This window comes from Enhydra lutris, unplaced genomic scaffold (assembly GCF_002288905.1).
Source record: "Enhydra lutris kenyoni isolate GAN:26980312 unplaced genomic scaffold, ASM228890v2 scaffoldscaffold60, whole genome shotgun sequence".
In the NCBI taxonomy this organism is placed as follows: Eukaryota; Metazoa; Chordata; class Mammalia; order Carnivora; family Mustelidae; genus Enhydra; species Enhydra lutris.
In genome coordinates this window covers 3,378,224-3,390,540 of record NW_019154144.1, presented here as the reverse complement: position 1 = coordinate 3,390,540, position 12,317 = coordinate 3,378,224, and the positions used below count along the sequence as shown (strand labels likewise).

The window sequence follows — 12,317 nt, the reverse complement described above, 5'->3', positions numbered from 1 at the left end:
CCATCAAAAAAGAATGAAATCTTACCATTTTCTACAACATAGATGGAACTAGAGGATATTATACTAAACAAAATAAGTCAAAGAAAGACAATTATCATATGATCTCACTCATATGTGGAATTTGGATCAAAGGGGAAGGAAGAGAAAAATAAAATACAACAAAATCAGAGAGGGAGACAAACCATAAGTGACTCCTAATTATAGGAAACAAACTGAGGGTTGCTGGAGGGGAGGAGTTGGGGGAAAGAGTAACTGAGTGATGGGCATTAAGGAGGGAACGTGATGTGATGAGCACTGGGTGTTATAGAATACTAATGAATCACTGAACACTACCTCTGAAATTAATAATACACTATATTAATTAATTGATTTAAATAAAGTAAAATGTATTTCAAATGTACATCCAAAAAATTAAAAATTAAAAATAAATAAAATGTCCTTTTCTTAAAAAGCCATTTCATATAAGGCCAAAAACAAAGCCATAATCACTAATTCTAGTTAATTAAGTATTCTGGGTGATACAGAATTAGCATAGATTATTACTTTCTAAAGAATTTTAACAAAAACATAATTAATGCTCTGTGATAATGAACATGGCATAATCCTCACAAAGACAGTAATTTAGTATATCAGCAGGATAAACAAAATGTTAGTCATTATGCCATAAACATATAAAAGTGGTATTTTACAGAAAATTCTTTATCAAAATACTATTAAGGTAAAGAAAACAGTGTTCCGGGGCACCTGGGTGGCTCAGTGGGTTAAGCCTCTGCCTTCAGCTCAGGTCATGGTTATCAGGGTCCTAGGATGGAGCCCCACATTGGGCTCTCTGCTCAGCCAGGAGCCTACTTCCCCTCTGCTTGCCTCTCTGCCTACTTGTCAAATAAATAAATAAATAAATAAATAAATAAATAAAAATAAAGACGAGAAAACAGTGTTCCTTTATGCCCTACTGAGGTTTTCAAAGAAGAATCTGAAAAATTCCTTCCAGAATTAGTGCCTATTTTATTCATTTATTCATTCACTCAAATTAACATTTATTATTATCAATTAACATTTGTCATTTATTCCATAGCAGGCGGGAACACAGCTTACATAATAGTGGGGAAACAGAAAATAAGTAAAGTAGGGTCAGATGGTGACTGCATTGTAGTAGGATGAAAATAAAACAGAGCGCCTGGGGACTTCCCTGGAAAGAGAGAAAAACCTCTCATGAGCTAACAACTGAATTAAGAATAAGTAATACCAAGGGGCCAGCTATGCACAAATCTGGGGAAGAACAATCAAGGCAGTTACTACCACGTCCCATGGTGAGAACAAGCTTGATGCATTTGATGAAAAAGGAAGTCCAGTGTGCTAGAATATACTGGATAGGGGGAGACAACAAAAGAGACAGGCAGGAGATAGCCCAGGGTGGATTTCAGATGACAGCGGGAAGCAATGCAGACTTACTCCAAGTGTAGTCTAAGGCTTCCACTTCCAGCCACAACATATCTCCCACTGAGAACAAATGTGAATGCTGGAGAAAATACTTAAACCAAATAATTGAGGACCTCAGAAAACAAAGACAGATAGTAGATGAGGGTGAACATCCAAGAGAGAAGGGAAGCATATTCACAGGAACCCTGTAGTCACCTCCTTTTATCCCTCAAGCCTTTTGCCCATAACAGAGAATGGCACACAACAGAAAGCAGCAGCTGGGACCCTGCAGCCTTGCTGGACTAAGAAAGGGGTTGGAGCTGGAGGCTGCCAAGAAGGTAGAGATTTAAGCAGATACAGAAAAGTGAACCCCAAATTCCGCATGTGATTTCCCTTCAACTCCTATGTTGAAAAAAAAAAAAAAAAAAAAGAAAAAAGAAAGAAAGAAAAAGAAAACAAGAAAAGAACCAAGAGCCAAGTGTGTAAAGCAGCAGTAAAGAGGCTAATTGCCGACCAAAGGCTCCAGCAGTGGTGCTGGAGAGTCCAAGGCCCAGATGCAGGGTCTGCTGGAAGACAGGGGTCTAGAAGGGCGGGCAGTCTGTAAATAGACCTACCCCAACCAGGTGTACAACCCAGAAGAATATTAAATCCTCCTGTACATAGGGATATCATCCACATCTTTGGTTTTTCACACAAAATATCTGGAATTTAGTGAAAAATTACCAGGCACGCCAAGAAACAGCACCAGAACAAAAACAAAGAGAAAAATGCGAAATAAAGATGCACAGATAAGTCAAATACCAGTTATCAAAAAAAATAAGTATTGTTCATATATTTAAGGAAATGGATGAAAAGATGAAGAATTTTACCAAAAAGCTAGAATAATAAACAGAAGTCAGATGGAAATTCTAAAACTGACCAAGGCAATAACTGAAGTCAGGAATCCAAGAGGATATTAGACACAAGAGAAGGAAGGATCAGTAACGTGGAAGGTAGTAAGTCAATAAAAAATAGTTAGTTTGATGCACAAAAAAGAAAACAAAGGGAAGAAAATACAGAAAAGAGAATAAAAGCAATATGAGAAACAGTGAGAAAGTCTAAAACACATGAAATTGGAAGGCCAGAATAGGAGGAGAAAGAGAATGGAACTGAACCAATATTTGAAGAAACAGTCTTAGAATCTTCTGAAACTAACAAAAGTCATCAAGCCATAGATTCAAGAAGCCCTATAAACACCGGTAAAGTACTAAGGAAACCACATAGAGGCATATGTTGATTGAAAAGACCAAAGTTAGAGAAAACCTTAAGAGTAGCTTGAGAGGAGATGGGTTAGGATTAGGAACTAAAACATACAGTTGAATTTTCAATGGAAACAACAGGATGTAAAAGACAATGGAACAACATCTTTACCGTGATAGAAGAAAATTACTGCCCACCTAAAATGCTGAATCTAGTGAAACTATCTGAGCTGCAGTCGGAAATCAGTGGGAATTTCTGAACAGGTAAGTGATAGGATCTGAATTACCAAGAGGATAGATTATTAGGATGGCAAGAGTAGAAAACAGGAGACCAGCAAGGAGACTCTAATAATTGTCAAGGCAAGATATGATGGTAGTCTGGACCAGAGTAGCAGTTTTAAACATGGAGACAGGATGGAAGATGATGTATTTTGGAAGTAGTCTCAGTGGGATATGCCAACACATGGTTGAGGGAAAAGGAGGAATCCGTCATGAGTCCTAGGTTTTCTTATATGAGTCATTGGATAGGCCATAATGCCATTTCTGGATGAGGAAGATTGAAGATGGGAGAGGTTTAAAAGGGGCATTAAGAGGGGCACCTGGGTGGCTCAGTGGATGAAGTCCTCTGCCTTCAGCTCAGGTCATGATCCCAGGGTCCTGGGATTGAGCCCTGCATCGGGCTCTCTGCTCAGTGGGGAGGCTTCTTTGCCCCCTCTCTCTCTGCCTGCCTCTCTGTCTACTTGTGATCTCTGTCAAATAAATAAATAAAATCTTTTTTTTTAAAAAGGGCATTAAGAGTTCAGTTTTGCATATGTTGAATTTGAGGTTCCAATTAGACAAGAAGAGGTATGCAGTAGGGAGTTACAGGAGCAGGGAGCACATGGCTCATTCCCTTGGTTCCTTCATACTCTGCTCAAAAGTGACCTGATACCCTATATACAAGAGTAAACCCACCCCCAATCTATCCCTTATCCCTCTCATTCTGCTTTCTTGTTCTCCATAGCTCTTACTACCACCAGCCACATTGTTTGCATTTTTGCTCCTTGCCTGTCTCTCCTGCCACAAGAACACCCCGCCCCTCGGCAGGGAAACGGTCCATTTCGCTCACTGCTCTATCCCCACCAGAAGACTTAACACGGAGTAAGTGCTTACTACTTTTGTTAAATGAATGGAGCAAGCCCAAGAGAGCTTCAAATGGAAACCACTCCTGTTAGAGAAACTAAATCAAGCACCCTAAATTCTAAATGTTTTGCATATTTTCTTGTTATCCAGCCATCCCCACCTCACTCCCTGCTCCAGAAAACAAAACCGGGAGGGACACCATATTATCTCTTCTGCTTGTGGCTGTGTCCCAAATACCTCCCAAACCCTTCATTTTGGTCAATTCAGCAACAGATCTTAACTGAACACGTGTGGAACCTATTAACATAACTGTGTGCTTGGCCTTTGAAGCTGCGTCACGATTTTCTTGACATTTTATGGATATTTTAAATCATCACTGGGCAAGAGGGATAACTGTAAGGTATATGGTTTTGGCTTAAGACAGAAATTCAAGATCTTATTAAAAAAATCAATGACATAGGACTTTCTCAAACTATTACACATTACTCGATATGAAAATCATCACATGTAACATACCACATCAATACAGCTTGTTTAAAGAAAATAAAATACTTCAGGAGATTTTCAGTACCTTTCTCACTAATCTTTCACTGTTAGAATTTCCTGCTGCAAACACAATTTTATGCAAAACATGTTTCTGTGTTTTAACTTGTAATGGCAGTGTCTGGCTATGATCAAGTGTATAAGATTATTACCATATAAACTAAGGGAGAAATTTACACAGAATCTGTGGAAAGAGGCACTCCCCCCCTTAACAATTTTCTTAATAGGTTCACAGTAAAGACAATTATAATCAAGATAAGCTGTAAAATAACAATTCAGACAATGTTCCATTAGTATTTTAGAATTACTCTTTACCAGGACCAGTGCTTCACATCTATTAAAAAAAAAATCAAGACATTTCAGCAAATGCACACTCATATTAAAAGCATACAGTAGGGAAAAAAGACTCCAGTAAGATATGGAAACTTCTAGAACTCACCTAGAAAGGCAATTTTAAAAAGATTAATTATTTTAATAAAATTTAAGTTTTCCATTTAAAATATTGTATAACAGTGTAAATTTACATAAGAATGACAGAAAGATACTGAAGGATAAAACATCAGAATAAAAAAAACTACTGATGGGGCGCCTGGGTGGCTCAGTGGGTTAAGCCTGTGCCTTCAGCTCAGGTCATGATCCCAGGGTCCTGGGATCGAGTCCCACATCGGGTTCTCTGCTAAGCAGAGAGCCTGCTTCCCCTCTCTCTCTGTCCGCCTCTCTGCCTACTTGTGATCTCTGTCTGTCAAATAAATAAATAAAATCTTAAAAAAAAAAAAAACTACTGATGCTCTAACATACTACATAATTATTATTTTAATATAGTTTATTTGTAACACTATCAAAGCCAGTTTTGCTTTTTTCTAAAATTTCAAATGGTAGGGATAAAAAGCACACTGGTTTGAGCTAACTTGAACATTACATAATCTTTATTTCCTAATGCTAGTTTCAAAAGAAATAAAGCATCCTAGATTTTTTTAAAAGGCTGAGTTCAGGAAAGAGGGGGAAAACCTCTCATTTTACCTCTATTCTGTACTTGCTTTTCATGAACTTGCTTTGAACTTTTAAATTTATCATTCCAATTTTCATTAAAAAGCACAGTGAGTCACCATCTTCTGCAAAGAATTAGAGCCACGGATAATGGAAAAATAATCTCCAGGTGAAATGAACACTAGGAGGAGATTAAAACTCCTACATTCTAAAAAGGATTTGGGAGTTTTTCTCAACTCAAAAGGAAACTTAACAGCCTAACAGATGTTTTACACAAAACATGGCCAAAGTACATAGATGCTGGTTAGCATCATCTGAAAAGACGGGATAAGACACATTTATAATTCTTCTCTCCTTTAAAGGACTTTTCTTTTTAACCTAACAACCTTCTCATTCAATTATATCTGTATCTTTCCAGAAAGTAAAGGCATAAAGAGAAATCATAATGGACCCTTGCAGTTTTTAAAGAACATTGAAACCCGTGGCTTTGTTAAGGTAACAGACCTTCCACTAAGTGTTTGAGAATGATCACTGTTGCCCAACATTATTCCTACATCAGTAAGTGAAGCAGGCACCCAGGAGCCACTTTTCCTTCTCCACGTTCTCATTAAATATGATTTAGTTCTGGAATGGGACCAGAATAGGGGTGGGACAGGTGTGTAGTGGTACCTGAAAGGCCCCAATTTTCCTTATTCTAAGTTTAAAGGATTCCATATGGTGATCTGGGTATAACCTGGGCTTCTGCAAGAGACATGAATAGGCTGATTACTCTCGACTTATCTCCAAGGCATTCTCCTGAGACAGAACAGTAGTAGCCCAGCAGGAAAGCTGACATTGCAGAGTTAACCCGTCCATCACAGATACTCACTGACCACGTATTAAGTGTTCAACACTCTGCTCAGTGCTAGGGACTTAGAAATAAACAAGATCCAATTGCTACATCATATCTGCCCAAAATAAAATCTAAAAATATGAAAGATAAGGATACAGAAAGTAGCAGTGGATTTTTTTGTTGTTGTTTTTTTTTTTAGCATTAGACTTCTAACACGAGAAGCACCCCTTCTTATCTCCAGACCTCAGATTTTGTTCCTTCTGCTTAAAATACTCTCTCCTATTAACTCTTACTCATCCTACAGGACTCAGATTAAAGGTCACCTCCTGTTCTGACTCTTGGAGATTAGGTTTGATGCCCTGCTCTAGGCTTCTGACAGTACCCTATATTTCCCTTCCTGTAAGACCTCTCACTTTTCATTGCTTCCCAAATGGTCTGTTTTCTCCTGCCATTCTTTATCATCCATGTCTTCAAGATCCTCATCTGTCTGTCCTAGCCCCTGCTATCACAGTCCTTGATGCACAGATGGCAACCAAGAAATACTACTCATCTAAAATAATATGTGGTCATTGTTGACAAAGAGAAATAAGCAATTTAAACTTATTTCTTAACTCTGGGTTATAGCTTTTTAACTCTCTGAAACTGCTAACACATATAAATAGATTTTGTCATTTAAAAATGGTTCACTGTTGGGGCGCCTGGGTGGCTCAGTGGGTTAAAGCCTCTGCCTTCGGCTCAGGTCGTGATCCCAGGGTCCTGGGATCGAGCCCCGCATCGGGCTCTCTGCTCAGCGGGGAGCCTGCTTCCTCCTCTCTCTCTCAGCCTGCTTCTCTGCTTACTTGTGATCTCTGTCTGTCAAATAAATAAATAAAATCTTTAAAAAAAAAAATGGTTCACTGTAAGTTCTATCCCTCCAAAAGCTATAAAAACTTCAAAAAGAATTATTTGAACGTTACTTCTAACTATTTAACTATTATTTCATTCTTTTTAACTTTAAATTAAGTGTTCTTACTAGTTTGGAAAACCTCTCAATTAAAATTAAATCTTCTTTTAAGCATTTCCCCCAGTTAGATAAATTCTGGTATTAAAATTGTATTCACCTTTGATGGGTCGTATCTTCTGAGTGTTTCTAAGAGTTCTGGAATTTGTATTCTTGTCTCCTCTTCACAGAAGAAAATCCATGATGAATTTCTGCTATATGTTACAGAAAAGCTGACAAAGAGAAATAGGTTATAGTAAACACTTCTATAAAATGAGTTTATAATAAGGTTTAAAACTAATAAGCAAGAAATGGATGAAAGACATATAAAATGGCTAGAAATCTAGATTTTCCCCTACATTCTTCAATGTATAATTTTAGCTTATGGGAAAGCCACATACTAATGGTTTATAAGACAGCTAGAGTTCTTAAAGTTACTTCTCCATAACTCCACCAGTCCAGAAGGTAGATAATTTCCAAAGAAAAGTATCAAATATATTGACATTTTAGCTTTTAAGAAAGCAACATATTTAAAAACAGAAGCCATTCATGATTAAAAGAATCAAGAAATTTGGGTAATATAGTAGTCATAAGAAATAGAGTTAAATTTACTTTTCTTATTGACTCTTAGTAAGAAAAGTAGGGAGCATAGGAGTGGTTGGGTAGAAATGTCAAAATTTACACATTTCAAATTAAACATACTGTGGTAACAGTGGAAGTATGGTCCATGCACCTTCATGCTTAGACAGCTGATGAAGAAGAAGGACTCTGGGGAGATCCTACAGAAACATTATCAAAGAGGAGAAATAAATAAAAACACAATATGATCCGATTAAAAAAAAAAGACTCAATTTTTAAATGCAGGTATTTTCAGAAACCTGACATTTTAATCTCCTACGTACTCTCCTTTTTCTTCTCCTTTTCTTCACCTCAGGAGTTACTAGAAATGAGATATATTGGCTGAATCTCTTTATCACCTATGCATAGAAGAGTGCTGAGGACTCCAAGAAGGGTCCTCAGTGATCCAAGGAGCTGACCTGAAATTTGCAGATTTGCAAAAGTGACCAGAAGGGAAGAGCACAGAAGCAGTCAGGGATAACACAAAGGCATAGAAATAGCTTTCACTATACATCCACGGGTAGCAGATGGAAAATAAAACATGTCAGCTAAACAAGAGGATGTATATAATATCCAATTTATCTCATGTAAAAAAAAAAAATTCGAGTGCCCTTAAAAAACTAAAACACCATAATAATGAAGAGTTTGGGTTCTAAATACTAGAACTGTTACCCTTAGGTACTCAGACAAGGAGTGTAATAACAGACTCTGAAAATTTACAAGCATAGGAGGAACTAAGATTCAGAAACAAGACACACCTATGGTTAAATAAATATCCACACATATACACAGAGAAAGAGAGAGATTAATACATTTAAGGCTATGAATGTTAGCTTTGAAATAAAGCACTATTCCATATATTTCACGTTATTACAAGCCCTAAGTCAGATATATAATAATATGCTTGAATACCACCCTCTCAACAAACTTTAGTATATTCTGTTTTTTATTTGCTTCCTTGGTAACTGTTGCAGACAAAACACATTAAGAATAAGTGTGTCGGGGCGCCTGGGTGGCTCAGTGGGTTAAGCCGCTGCCTTCGGCTCAGGTCATGATCTCAGGGTCCTGGGATCGAGCCCCGCATCAGGCTCTCTGCTCAGCAGGGAGCCTGCTTCCTCCTCTCTCTCTACCTGCCTCTCTGCCTGCTTGTGATCTCTCTCTGTCAAATAAATAAATAAAATCTTTAAAAAAAAAAAAAAAAGAATAAGTGTGTCAATATTCAAACTATTACTAAACTAATGTAGATTCCACACCTGCCTTTAAGTTCATATAAGTTCACTATTTCAGGAGAATGGTTTTCAATGTAAATCTTTGGAACTCACTATCAAATAATGTCTCATTTCTTTATTTTATGTAGTATTTATTTTAACTTTCATGTACAAATATGAAAGGCAAGGACAGTAATCAAAGATTAAATCAGATGAGCAATATGACATGTCAGAGAAAAAAACAGATGGAAGGCTGAATTAACAGTTAGTTACTCAGTATACTTAATATAATTCTGGGCTTTCCCACTGTTGATTATGAATTATGCAGTAATGTCCATTGACTTTTAAGAAATGGCTATATAGATATGCTATATGTATACATAGATACATGTATATTCATGAGGAATTACATAAGAATAAAAATCATGTGTGAAGAAAACTAGTAATATTAATAGTTGAATAAAACTTTCAGATAATTATGGTATGCTAATATGGCTAGCTAGAAAAGAAAGAGCAAATACTTTAAAAGGTTTTATAAGAAAATAGGTAGGGGCTTCTGGGTGGCTCAGTCTGTTGAGCGTCTGACTCTTGGATCTCACCTCAGGTCTTGATCTCAGGGTTGTGAGTTCAAGCCCTATAATGGGGGCCATGCTGGGTGCTAGGCATGGAGACTACTCAAAAAAAAAAAAGAAAGAAAAAAAGACCTATTGTGTAGCAATCGAATCAAAAGTATAATAATGAAGACTCTGAAACCATGGAACTGTCTTTATGTTAAATGGAAAAACAGACAGCATTCCAAATATGTAAAACAAATTCATATATGAATAGAGACTGGAAAGGAACCAGGAAAATGAAAATATTTGTGTCAAGATGACCAAAGTATTACAACGATGTTTTTAAAATCCTTTAATGTAGTTAAAACATAGTTTAGTCTTAAAAGTTTCTTGAGTAAAAATGAATACACTTCAGAATTCTTCTTACGTACTAGTCCTATCCTTCCTGGTTGCGGGAAGTATATAAGGGATATCAACAGTTATCACAGAGAGGCTGTGAGGGCACCTTCCAGGCAAGGATACAGAGACAGGCCTACAAATAATCTGTCACAACAATAAAAGAAAAAAGGCAAAGTCTTAGCACAAAGGAGTGAAATTCTAGTCTAAAATAAACTCTATGGATTACTAGTAAATTATAATCATCCCTATCCCCATTCCTTTTTGTTTACTAAATCATATGCCTGGGTTTCATATCTGCTTCAGTCAGTGAACATAAAACTGGCAATTAAGTTTTCTGTACCTACTTATCTCCCAATAAAAACATTTCAAAAACTAGTGGTCTGTGTTGATAACTGCCTCCAGAGGTGTGTGAATACCTTGGTCTCAAAAATATGCCCACCTTGACTTTCAGAAACCTGATCTTAACTCTTGATTAACCCAAGGTCCTTTCAATTATAAATAAATTTTCATCCATTAATCCTCAAAAAGGCCCAAGAGCTTTTATTCTTGTTTTTATGTATATGCTATATACGTGTGTACTGATACACATGTGTACACATGTATACTGTGTGAACACACATGCACACATGCTCCTATGTATCAGCACCTCTAAGATACGATAACTTAAAAGGTCACAATAAAATTGTCTATCAAATGATCTTATCTCAGTTTTTACTACTCAGAATTGTAATAATTAATGCTCTTTCTACTTGTATGTTATAAATAACACCACCACGAGATGTATTCCTCCTTTCAGCTGCCATAACCAGCTTACAGCACTTTTACATGCAATGCAATTTTTTTAATATGTAATTGGATGAATGACTGAGAGAGTTTTCAAATGAAATAGGAAAGGGAAAGAAAATAAGAAAATGTTACATCAACAGTGCCATTTGGAATAAAAGCTATAGTAAAGGCACCCATGCGTATGGAATTGTCTATTGTCAATCTAAATGACGCCTATTCGTGCAACAATACCACCATCTCAAACCTAAAAAGTCAGGCTTTCTCAATAATGAGATAATGCCGTAACAGAGGCAAGCATAAACGGGCTAAAAATTTTAAAAGGGCCTACTGTAGGCAAATGACAGAAAAAGGAAAGAAAATGAACAATTTGAACAGTAACAGTTGACTTTTATGTCAACTATTTATTTCATTGAACCAGTCCATCTTCACTTCCATCATCAGCATCTACTGGTCCCCTAACAAGCACTTTGAGGTCAAAAAGCCTACTGGACATGCAGTCAGTACTTCCTTTGAACATATATCAAGCATACGTTCACACTTAAAGCCACTAACAATTCTGAACAATCACCTTCAAAATTAACACTCTAATTGGTTCCCTGGTTCTGACACAAATCCATCACCCGTATTTGGCCAAGGGGTTTGATTCCACAGCTGAGCATTCTAACGATGCTCTCTGTATGCGAATGGAGAGAGCCTATCATTAAAAATATCATTTAAAAATATTAAATTTTATTTATTTATTTGACAGACAGAGATCACAAGTAGGCAGAGAAGGAGGCAGAGAGGGAGGGGGAAACAGGCTCCCTGCTGAGCAGAGAGCCTGCTGCAGGGCTGGATCCCAGGGCGCTGAGGTCATGACCTGAGCTGAAGGCAGAGGCTTAACCCACTGAGCCACCCAGGAGCCCCAAGAGCCCATCATTATTGATATGGAAGTAAAATCACGAAAGTTTTATATCTAGAAATATTAATAGTACAAATGAAAGAGTCAACAGTTGAACATGGATGGAAACAGATTAATATTTTAATACCAAAAATAACTTTAATTATTAGGCAAATTTGGTTTTGGATCACTTGACTCTTTGTACCTCTGTCTGGAAAGAATTCAACTAATTTAACTTCATGCTGCTGGCCTTTTCCCTTCTTGACAGACTGTTTCCCAATATTTGTAACTTGCCCATAACCTTACTTCAAAGCATAGTGGTACAGGAGTTAATGGTCTAATTCAGTCTCATCATTCAGACCAAGTACTAAATTTGAAAGCAAAAGCCAAGACATTTGTTCAGGATGAGGCAGTGGCTCTGAAAGACTGAATCCTGTTTTAAGAAAGTTTCCAGTTCAACTGCATTTCCAAATTCCAACTGTTATATATGTCTTAGCCACTGAACTGAGCTTTTAGACCAACACATGAATTATGATGAAAATTATCATCTGTTTATTGTTATAACTTCTCCCATAAGAAGGAGGTATATCTTATAAGGATGATGATAAAGATGTCTGATATGCTGTTTGGAACACATATCAGACAGATTTACTGGTCTTTAAAAATTCAGTATTCATTTATGAACCAGATTTCATGTGATGCTGTAATAACATATATTCCAGGAACCTGAGCCTCTATTTAAAATATATATA

At 36.9% G+C, this 12,317-nt stretch overlaps 1 protein-coding gene across 1 annotated transcript in view; it reads right to left on the bottom strand.

Moving 5' to 3' along the window:
- LOC111158531 (beta 3-glucosyltransferase) overlaps positions 1 to 12,317 on the bottom strand; it is a 116,170-nt gene that overhangs the window by 63,633 nt on the left and 40,220 nt on the right. Inside the window, exons 5-6 of the mRNA XM_022520626.1 lie at positions 7,823 to 7,899; positions 7,242 to 7,353 (exon numbers count right to left, since the gene is read on the bottom strand). Of these exons, the coding sequence (XP_022376334.1) occupies positions 7,242 to 7,353; positions 7,823 to 7,899 (189 nt within the window). The remainder of the gene's footprint in view (positions 1 to 7,241; positions 7,354 to 7,822; positions 7,900 to 12,317) is intronic.